The sequence below is a fragment of the Leuciscus leuciscus genome (assembly GCF_965113295.1).
Source record: "Leuciscus leuciscus genome assembly, chromosome: 13".
NCBI classification, from domain to species: domain Eukaryota; kingdom Metazoa; phylum Chordata; class Actinopteri; order Cypriniformes; family Leuciscidae; genus Leuciscus; species Leuciscus leuciscus.
Window position 1 is genome coordinate 2,307,760 of NC_138737.1, and position 11,620 is coordinate 2,319,379.

Sequence of the window (11,620 nt, forward strand, 5' to 3'; positions counted from 1 at the left end):
TTCACAATTAGTTTTGTACTAATTTCTATACTTGAAAGAGATATAATCACATGATCTTTTATTTTGACGGAAACTGCATCAAGCTTTTATTTTGGCGGAAAACATGGTTTACAAACGCGTCTCATTAAATTGATAGTAAATTACGGTAATCGTCAACTATGCAGATGTGGAAATAATGCGTTACTGGGTAATGGGTTCCTACACTGTTCCTACACTGGGTGTTTTGAAAGTAACTGTTAGTTCTGCTTACCGCAGGCTCTACACTTTCTCATCTCTGTCCTTATCCTCCTCACTATCCTCATCATCAGCCACTGGAGCTGATGAAGGTCCTGCTGCTGCAGAAAACATTTTGACACATTTTTACAGCGTCTGCTTGAAGGGCCTGTGTCTATTTTTCACGCTATTTCTCTGCACATTCATTGCGACAAAAAACAGAAAAAGAAAAAAAGTATGAGATGTTGGCCCAAAAGGCACGTCAGCCCACTGGGAATCTCCCGGTAGTCCCGATGGCCAGTACTTGCTGCCTGGGCATAGAGTGCATTTCACGCGAATATTTTTGTCCTTTCGAGCAATAAACTGAAAGTAATGTGAATATCGCCACTGGCCGAAACCCCCCTGTCTCCGTCTCCATTTCCCACTCCCCTTCGCACCAGCAGCTACGTCACTCAAATCGATCTCTATGACAACGGTGCAAGCACACACACACACAGGCATGCACGCACCACTTAAACAGATCAGAGCTTTACACGCAGGCAAGCACGGCTTGAGTAACGCAGGAAAGCGCGTTCCTATAGTTTAGTAAAGTAGTGTAGTTACCGATATTTTTAGTGTAATGCGTTACTTTATTTCGTTACCCAAAAAAGTAATATCGTTACTGTAATCCGTTACTTTGTAACTCGTTACCCCCAACACTGCAAACAAACACACAAAACAGGCAGGGGTCACAGGCAAAAGAGTAATCCAGGGAACAGGGCAAGAAATCCAAGACCAAGAGACATGAAAACCGGGAGAATGCTCAGAATTGCAGTGTGACACTAAAAAAAAACTTCACAGAGAGTAAATGAGAGAACATGGAATAAATAGGCTGAAACTAACAAGATAATGAGACACAGGTGAATGTGATAATGAGTGATGGTGACCGTTATGGCCGGTTCAGATTACATGTTTTTTTTATCTTATGCGATAGTCAGATTACACGATTTTGACTCCTAAAATCGTGTCGTGTCGTGGACAAGAACCATGTCAGACTACACGTTTCTTCCAGACCAGTCATCGTGTGTCGTCTTTGAAGACGCGCGTGAAGGCGAAACTAGTAGCGCCTGACTTCCGGAAACGAACGTAAACAATGGATGAAGCGGCGATTTTCCTATTGGCTGTCTTGTTTTCAGAAAAAGATAAAAAAAGAAAGAAAACCCGACAATGGACACGTTCCTGGATTGCACGAAGAGGACAGTATGGACTGTCAATCCTTCAAAGAGAACTTGAGGTAAAATATGTTTTTTTATATAACGTTAGGCCTATATTTGTACTTTTAGCCAGTAGTAAAAGTAATATAAATGTTGCTAGCTTGCCACAACGATAAGATATTTCAAAAACAGACTGTTAAAACAATTATTTTTTCACCAATTTAATTAAATACTTCTAATGTTCAGAAGTAACCATTTATTGTTATGCAGTCACATGGGTAATTAAGCCTTTAACAATAATAAAAAAAACAGTTTAATGCCTTTGATCGATTCATAACACCATGCCATGCTCTATAGACTATCAATTATAAAAATTACAATACCATTTCTATGGGTTTTTTTTTTTTTTCATTATGTGAAGGTTTTATAAGTTAAACATTGCTATGGGCTAAAACCCTGAAAAAAAAGCCTGAAGTTTTTTTTTTTGTTCTTGTTTTTTACACTGAAGGACAGTGACAGGAAGGGTTTTCGTGATCTGCTTAGGATGGATGTGGAGGATTTCAGCTACTTGCTTGGCAAAGTTACACCATTTATCCAAAGAAGGGACACAAAACTGAGAAAAGCAATCAGTGCAAGAATGAGGCTGTCACTTACCCTACGATTCCTTGCTACCGGTAAAAAGTACATTTAAAAAAAATGTTATGACCCTGGTTTCACTGACAAAATTTAATCTAGTCCGGTAGTCCCAGACTAAAATGCAAGTTTGAGCTGTTTAAACTAAAAGTAATTTGCACTGACTTATCTTAAAATATGTCAGTGACATTTTTTAAGATAAAGATAATGTTTTTAGGGAAAGTTTATAAAAGCTACTTAAATGCTCCATCTCATTTAATGCCTAATTTGTGCTTAATCTTGCTGTGTCTGTAAATCCAGGCCATGGTACATTATAAACCTTATACATGCTTCCTTCCACAGGAGAGACGTTTAGATCTCTTAGCTTCCAGTACCGGATCGGCCGTAGTACTATCAGTGAGATAGTAATGGAGACTTGTCAAGCCTTGTATGGCGTCTTAAAAGAGGATAATTTAAAGGTAAGTCATTTGATGTAAATAACAGACGTACATTTCAAGACAGTGGGTTTACACATTAAGTATAACCTCTGTAAAAATGAGAGAACATTACATGTATTAATTATATATGGTGTTTATTTTTTTCAGACTCCTACAACAGAGGCAGAGTGGAGAGAGGTGGCTATGGGATTTGAAACCAAATGGCAGTTTCCTAATTGCTTAGGAGCTATAGATGGAAAGCACATCTATATCCAACCACCTGCAAACTCTGGAAGTACATATCACAACTACAAGTCTAGATTTTCAGTTGTACTCATGGCAGTAGTCGACGCAGATTACAAATTTATTTATGCCAATGTTGGCGTACAAGGAAGAGTGTCAGATGGAGGAATATTTGGCCAGTCAGACCTCCGAGCTGCCATGGACAGACATCTGCTAAATGTCCCACCCCCAGAGCCACTACCAGGGAGCAACATATCTTCACCCTATGCATTTGTTGGTGATGAAGCTTTCCCTCTCCGAATCGATCTGATGAAGCCATACCCCTTCCGAAATCTGGACCATGGGCAGCGAATATTTAACTACAGGCTATCAAGGGCAAGGCGTACAGTAGAAAACGCGTTTGGAATTTTAGCCAATAGACTCCGTGTCTTTCTTTCCAACATTGCACTGGAGCCTGAGAAAGTAACAACAGTTACACTGGCTGCACTCTGTCTGCACAACTTCCTGAGGAAGAAGGCATCTGATGTGTACCTGCCTTCAACCTTTGCAGATGTGGAAGATGCCAATCACAACATGGTTCCTGGAGCTTGGAGAAGGGATGGAGAACTCCCCTCTGTGGAAGCAAGCAGTGCACGGAATGCCACGACCGTCGCCAAAAATCAGAGAGACAGTTTAAAAGCATATTTTCTTTCACCAGCTGGATCTGTTTCCTGGCAGGAAAATATGATTTAAACATGGACACCAACTGATTAAATCTTTTCATATTAACCATTTTGTGATTAAAATGTGATTCTGCCATTAATTACTCTCCCTCATGTTGTTCCAAACCTGTAAAATCTTTATTCATCTTCGGAATACAAATTAAGATATTTTTGAATATCTTAATTTGTGTTCCGAAGATGACAAAGGGGCTTGTGGGTCTGGAACAACATGAGGGAGAGTAATTAATGACAGAATCACATTTTTGGGTGAACTAACCCTTAACATTTTACTAAAGTTTTACTAAAGTTTTCAACCTTTGTTTTGGTTGTATATTATACTAATATTTACATAACACTAACCCTTTAAAGGCTTAATTATATGTGTCATTAAACATTTTTGAATTTGTAATGGTTAAAATTAATATGAAATACGTTTAAAAAAATACACAAGATGCATTTTCTTTAGTAAATTTTTTTTATTGAAATCAAATAAGACTTGTCTTGACTCATTTCAAACGTCTTACATTTTGAACAAAGGGACAATTACTCACAAAAATTAACCCTTTTAAAATGTGCAAATATTACAGAACAGATTAAACATCAACCACTTTCAAAGTGTAAAAAAAAAAAAAAAAGCTTTTAAGATACAATGTGACTGCACCATCACTTACTTACCAATCAATACTTACACCCCATTTATGTCCTGGTCATATGCCTCTTCTACTGCCCTGAGGTAGCTCACTGGAGGTGTTACATGACTGGGTGTATTTTGGTAGGGTTGGTTAAAATTGGTGTGTCCCTGCCAAGTTGTTTGGGGGCGTAACACTCGCTGGGTGTCTGGGTCTAATCTGGCCTCATTTTCATGCGCATCATACAACATCATAAGGATGTTGCGACGCAGTCTCATTTTGGTCAGTGGGTCTTTAATCTGCTTAATCTCAGTCACTACCTGTTTGCCAAATGTTTGATCAACATCCTTTCCAGCATCTACCAGTGTTTCAGATAATTTTTTTAAAATAGTTACTTTCTCCATTTCAACTTCATCAAATGATTTTTCCCGTAACTTTTGTTTGGACTTATGTGCTCTTTCAGGATTAGTGATTGAAACCTGATGATGCTGGTAGGATGATGAGGCTTCAAGTGAGGTTTGTGAAGTTGATGGTCCAGATGTGAGGTGGGAGGTGGATGACTCAGACACATCCTCCTCTGTCTCCTGATCTTCACCACCCTCATCTGTGATGCTCTGTTCCAAGTCATCCAACTATGATACATTTTTTTTTACATTTAAAAAAAAATATCAGGCATAAGTAATGGCACAATACATGTTTGTATAGAAAGCTCACAAATTGTATGTAAAAGTTGGAAAGTACTGTAACAACCTTTAGCCAAAACTTACATTCAGTGTAGACTGAGACATACGTTGGACAACAAAAGGTTGTAGAAACTGGAGATTTTTTAAAATCCACTTCTGTCTGGAAGTTAATTCTTTGTCACCGCTGCCACTTGGTTTTAACCGGAGGACTTTCCCATACTGTGTTCGGAGGGAAGCAGCTTTTATTTGGACCTCACCGGCTGTAGGAAAGAAATCAGATTACTAATCTAGCACATGTAAAATCACACACACACACACACACACACACACACACACACACACACACACACACTTAAACTCACTCACATAATACACACACATAAACTCACTCATTCACACACACTCTCTCGCTCGCTCATTCACACACACTCGCTCACTCATTCACACACACTCTCGCTCGCTCGCTCATTCACACACACTCTCTCACTCGCTCATTCACACACACTCTCTCGCTCATTCACACACACTCTCGCTCGCTCGCTCATTCACACACACTCACGCATTCTCACTCGTAACACACATACATAATCACACTCACACAAACAAGTTTCTCTATAGCGAAGTACAATTTAATGAATGATTAGTTAGCTTAATGCTAATTCCAGTCAGTTACTCACCGGGTTGCTGAAGTAGGCTACTTCTGCTATTTTTCGCCGGCATTTTTCTTTTTTAATTCTGTCATGGTACTCTCTCGATGAAACATCATACAGGCAGGAGTACTGTTGCCACAGCTCCACGAACCTTTCCTCCATTTCATAATTCCACTTAGCAACACCATCGTCTCTATTTCGTTTCGGCATTTTTGAAAGCTGTGTATGGAAATGCGTCTGTGCTCCTATTGGTCAATGTCACACGTGATATAACCCGTCGTGGAGGACCGGGAAAAAAATTAAACATGCTAGTCTTTTTGTCGTTGTGTCGTGAATAGGGATGGGTACCGAAACCCGGTATTAAACGGGCCCCGGTGCTGAATTTTGAAAGACCGCTGGATCGTTAAGCTCGGACGTTATCGGTTCTGCTGTCGGTACTGGAGAAATTATGAAAGTACACGTGCTATTTATTATTGCTATTAAGAAATTATTATCTTGCGAATTTAATCTCGCCAGCCACTTCTATATATAATAATATGGAACCATTTGTCTGTGATGCATTTTTGCTAAAGAGAGAGTGTGTGTGTGTGTGTGTGTGTGTGTGTGTGTGTGTGTGTGAGAGAGAGAGAGAGAAAGAGCGATCTTTCACGCAAAGCCACGGCGCGCGCAACACAACAGCCCTGCTTAATGAGTGACGATGAGGACAAAACATTCAAAAGGTTACACTTTAGATCTTTGATATTAAACTAATTTTATTTTAGATTTAGATTTTGGCTTCCAATGATTATAAAAAAGAAGATATTTGAGGTGTAACCATTAAAAACTAAAGCCACATTCTCTCCAGCGCAACTTCCTTCCCTTCACAGAGCGATGCGCTGTCATTTCTCCCTAAAACCCAAAAGTAACGTCAGAATCTGCACGATCGGTGATTGTTGTAAAATGTAGTCTATACTTTTGCTAAACTGCGGGACGCGTTTGATAATAAAAGGCTATTAAAAGTACCAAAATTGACGCAATAGACGCTGTTCCAAAATGCGGCGCACGCTCTGAAACACACCGCAACGAGACAAGCAACGTATATTTTGGGCTTCGTGTGCGCATCTAAACGATCAAATACACAAATATGTCAAAATGGCCGTCTTGGAGATTCACTTAAACAGTTTATTCACTTAAATACAGTTTATGTCTTAAATCGGCGTAAATAGTTGGGAGAAAATATGAGGCTTAATAATGATTAGATCTGCATTTGGTCTTAAAGAGGCAGCAGTCTAATAATCCTGCTGACGATTGCTCCATTAATGTGAATCAAACAACAAAAGGCAAAGAGAAAAAAAGTCACAGCTCTTGAATGATATAAGCTTTAATCTATCTATGATAAACTATGCAGTGTTATTTTACATCTGACTTTATTAGATGTCTTTTTAACCCATATTACTCCTGAACAGTAATGTCAATGGACATTACTGAAATTAAAGCACTGGGTATATAATTTGTATATTTGTTTTATTGTATACTTTTTTGTTTGACCATGTGTTTGTACTTTGTTTTTGGCGTCCTGTCTGTCTATATAAAACACAAAAGCCAGCACCCTTCTGCATAACATACATGTTTTATTTGTTTTGTTAAAGCATTGCTTTTTCTTTTGCTATAGATATTTATTTTACATTTCAAAATATAAAGCAATATTAATTATGTCCTAAATAATTTTTTCCCCTTTTTTTAATATATCAAAAAGAACCGATAAGAATACCGTTAAAGTACCGGATCGATAAGGAGTATCGGTAAGAGTAGTAATACCGTTAAAACCTTAACGATACCCATCCCTAGTCGTGAAGCATCGCAGACGCAACGTAGGCTGTCGCCCGCTATGACACACTATACGAGATGAGACGATCGAATCTTGCGTCCCGACGCCCGTTGTCGTATACGAATTCCCACGACACTCTAAGTCAAACGGATCGTGGCAAAATCGGGCTAAAAACGTGTAATCTGAACCGGCCATTACAGGTACTTGGTACTTCTATCAACAGTGAGCTGAGGCATTCGCACTAAAAAACAATCTTGTTCTTCTGGTCAAAAACCATTATAGGATTAGTGTACCAAGAGTGTTCTCGCTCGGGCTTCAGTAACGTTACTGTTGTGGCCGTATGGAACAACTAAAGGCTGATTTATACTTGGATTTATACTTGCGTTGGACCTACGCCGTATCCTCTATGCTGTAGACTACGCGTCGGTTTTCATTTATACTTCTGCATCGTTGTCTGTGTTGACGTGCAATTACACATGCAGAGGGAGCATGTGAAAACCGAGGGAGGGGTTCTTGCAGACCAATCACAGCGCTTGCGGTACGCGTAGAATTGACGCGTTGTTACATTTTTGTGAAGTGCACTTCAGGGTACACCGTTGGCTACGCATGCTACACACAGCCTACGACGTAGCTACGGCGTGAGTTCAACACAGAAGTATAAATTGGTCCAGTGGCACAGCAAACCTGGCCAGATCTTCTACTCTATGCCTTTCCCTCGACCCCCCTAATTCTCCCAACTGTCAACAGGATACTTCAGGGGCACCACAGGATGCACCTAGTGGCACCGAATTGCCCATGGAGACTATGGTTCCCAATGTTATGCAGGCTTCTCAATGGGGAGCCCTGGAGCCTACCCAGGAGACCGGACCTTCTCCTTCAACTGCAGAGGCAGATTTGGCACCCAAGCCCAGATCGGCTATAGCTGTCTGGCTGTTGAGGAGCCAGAAGTACTGTTGAGGTCTTGTGATATAAAGGTGCAAAACACAATCCTGAATTGGAGAGCACCTTCCACCAGGAAAATCTATGCTTGTAGGTGGAAGCTTTTCACTGATTGGTGTACACCAAGAGGGTTGGTTCCAGAGCACTGCCTTGTGCCAATAGTATTATGTAAGGCACCCTCTACCCTAAAGATATATGTGGCTGCAAATTTCTGCACAGCTTGTAAAGGTAAATGATCAACAATTAGGGTCCCATATTCTAATCACTCGCTTTCTTAAAGCTGCTCAGACTGTTAGGGTGCCTTCATGGGACCTCAGTCTGATTTTAAAGTACCCCTGTTGCCCCTCATTTAGTATACACGGTTCTATGAATATGCAAATGAGCCCCGCCTCCACTCACTCACTCAGCTCAGAGATCCACTGGTTGACGATCACATGTTGATCTGATTGGTTACAAGGTAGTTTGTAACGTCAGAAACACCAGCGATTTCACACCGTGTTTTTGAGACTGTCTTTGGTTCACTGCAGTTTTAAGGAGAAAATACTCAGCAATGGGCCTTTATCGCAACACAATAGAATGCCGGAAGTAGCCGCGAAAAATAACTGAAGCAGTGTACTGCATCTTCCGGTTATTGCGTTCACCATGGCTGCCTAGAGGCTGCCTGTTAATTATCACTGGACTACTTCGCTCTCGCATCTCCCAAGTTTCTTGTTGTTTTCTTGATTCCATTTTAATGGTTTAATTAAATTGTTATAACCAGTTATTTAAAATGTAATGATTTAAGCAAAACTATCTTCAAAGGTTAAACCAAACTTTTATTTTGACGGGTTGCCGTGTAGACCTTTGAGTCTCTCAAGGTAGTTTTTCTCAAATGAAGCTGAAATGCTGCTGAAGTGACTCTCAGAGCGGCTGTGTTGATGAAGTGCATTAATGTCCTCATATATGAAAACATCGCGAGCGTCATGCGTGCCTCAGTGTGTGTGTGGTAAATGAAACAGTGCGTCTGTGCCATTCATTCACAGAGACACACAGAACATGCATGATTCCTATTTAATTATGTAAATGTCTTATAAATCGCATTAATATTTTCCTACACAGTTTATAAAATATATAATATTTTATTTTTATATGTTAAAAAGACATTATAGTTCGACACTGTCACCTTGTCTGTTCAGGCTTTTATTTTGAAAAGCGCCGTTCTTCTTCTTCGGAAAGTTTTTTGTGACGCTAAAAACTTCCTGCTACTCTCTCTTCACAATGTGGTGCTCACGCGTCGTCGGAAGAACGGTAAAACTTGTAAACACTATAATTATTTATCGTGTTCATCCATTTGAATCTTGTAAAGAAAGAGTTTACATTGTGATTTAATTTATTTTTGTATTGCTCGTACATGTTATTTTTTAAGAGCTCCGAACTGTGATGGTGTGTCGAGCTAGAGAGCATGGTAGCTGATGGCAGAAACTCTTTGAATTAGCGCCCTTGGAGAAGCGGAATGAGGTATGAAGGAAATGTGTGGAGTTTGTATTATCAAAAAGAGATTTTGTTTAAGGAAAAGAGAATGTCAATACTTCATTTGTTTAGAGGTTTTTTGCGCATTTCATCAATATAAAACATATTCTTTCTGTGAACAATTACAATATATTGTATTTCATTTAAAAGAAGCATGTGATATTTCATTTGTCATGAAGGCTTAAAAACATATTTCATTTCATATTGGTCATCTGTTGAAATGATTTATTGTGTGTAAACATGATTCATATGCGAACATAATATATGTGCAAATTATTTGTGAAGCTACATAGAAGCATTTTGTATTTCTTCTGTTTCTTCTGTAGTTTTCACGGTGTTCATGGTCTTGTGATGCATGGTGCTCATTGAGAGGAAGAAATAAATCGACACTCGTTTGAAACTATCTGCGTCTTGATTAATATATCCAAGGGGCCGCTACAGTGAAAACTCATCGCTGCACCAGCCCTGCCGTCCCCGGTGAGAAGCTGACGCCATCACATCTGAGGTCCATCCACCAACCTAATACCATCCAGTTTACTTCGCTTGCATCCAACTCATGCACCCAGGCAAGACTTAAAATGGACAGCATGCTTAAGGTACAGCTAAAGCTGCAAAAAGAGACACTGGATGCCAAGGAGCAAAAAAGCTAAAAAGGGACAATTTCTACACACATCCTTGCAGCATAACTGAAGTGACTTAAATAATAATATGGTATTATAAGGTCAAAATATCTTCGAAGCTAATTCTCAGTTCCTAACGCTTCTAAAACTGGTGATTATTTCAAGAAACTAGCTCAGGCGCTTGGGTAATGTCTATTTATGAAAAGGTAGAAAGGGAGTTTTTTGTTGCTACTACTGTTTTAAGCTAAAAATCCTTTAGATGCCCATAATCTGTTAATGCTCAGCATAAACATTACTCTGTGGTAAAAGATAACTACAGCTTACAAGTGAAAATTTGGGCGGTGGACAATCAAAGGCTACACTCGACTTAAAGCAGCAGCACAAACAAACAAGATGTCACTTAAAGACACCCCATGCAGGTCTAGCTCACGTGAAAGAAAGCTAACAGAGAAAGGCAAAGAGATGCATGACCAAGACACCAGAAAACGTGAGAAAGCATTTAACAAGTCCTATGATTCTTGGAAGCTTGTAGCAAGGGAGACTAGGACAAAATTAAAAACCCTCTGTTCATCAGAAGACCTTATTGAATTACAGCAAGACATTCAAGCAAAGCGTGATGACGTAAGCAAGCAGTATGAACCTATACTTCGTAACAGTAACACCACACCAGAGATTGTAAAGAAAATGGATGCCTGTGTTACGCTAACAAAAGACATTTGTGACCTCATAAGTATTCGTCTAGAGACCGTTAACCCTCTGGGGTCCTTCGGGTCCAAATGGACCCGAAGCGTTTAAATATTTTTTTTTTTTAAATCATAGCTTCATCGGAATGGTCCGATATTTGGTGACTTTGTTGGTACTTGGTATATGAACACCCAAAAAAATTGGGGACAGGATTTGAATAGTCTAAGTGGTTGTAAAAAAAATAGTCACACTCAGGACCTTCGGGTCCAAATGGACCCGCCATAGGAAATGAATGGGAAATTGGCAAAAATGTGAAAATGCAGAGTTTTTTTGTGCGTACAATCTACAAATCAGCCACGATCCAGAAAAAAAGCACACAACAGTAAAGGGGTGAATCTATAAAACATCAAGAGTGCAAAACAGACACATCCACAAACACACACACACACACAAACACACTTTTATACACATACACACTAATAAATTCAGATTACAAAAATCTGTTTTGAATTTTTAAAAATCACAGCTTCATCGGACTGTTACGAAACTAGGTGACTTTTATGGTATTAGGTATGTGAACACACAAAAATATTGAGGTCATGATCCAAGCATGCTAAGTGGTCGTCACACTTCTGCTCTTTGGTCAAAATGACCCCCATAGGAAATGAATGGGAAATTGTCAAAAATATGAAAACACAGA

General features: G+C 39.5%; 2 protein-coding genes and 1 long non-coding RNA gene across 12 annotated transcripts in view; 2 read left to right on the forward strand and 1 right to left on the reverse strand.

Moving 5' to 3' along the window:
* polb (polymerase (DNA directed), beta) overlaps positions 1-11,620 on the forward strand; it is a 95,758-nt gene that overhangs the window by 63,772 nt on the left and 20,366 nt on the right. The window lies entirely within an intron of this gene.
* The window catches only part of LOC309513198, a 35,085-nt gene that overhangs the window by 6,843 nt on the left and 16,622 nt on the right, over positions 1-11,620 (reverse strand). The window lies entirely within an intron of this gene.
* On the forward strand, positions 1,179-3,603 carry LOC309512866 (uncharacterized protein). The gene is made up of 4 exons (XM_082188586.1): positions 1,179-1,486; positions 1,915-2,080; positions 2,382-2,497; positions 2,624-3,603. Exons 1-4 carry the CDS (start codon positions 1,346-1,348, stop codon positions 3,428-3,430), a joined length of 1,230 nt encoding a protein of 409 aa, XP_082044712.1. The 5' UTR covers positions 1,179-1,345; the 3' UTR covers positions 3,431-3,603.

Coding starts and splice junctions, on each gene's coding strand:
- LOC309512866 (XM_082188586.1), top strand. CDS start 1,346: ATGGATGAAGCGGCGATTTTCCTATTGGCTGTCTTGTTTTCAGAAAAA. Junction 1,487..1,914: donor TCCTTCAAAGAGAACTTGAG/GTAAAATATGTT, acceptor TTTACACTGAAG/GACAGTGACAGGAAGGGTTT. Junction 2,498..2,623: donor TAAAAGAGGATAATTTAAAG/GTAAGTCATTTG, acceptor TATTTTTTTCAG/ACTCCTACAACAGAGGCAGA.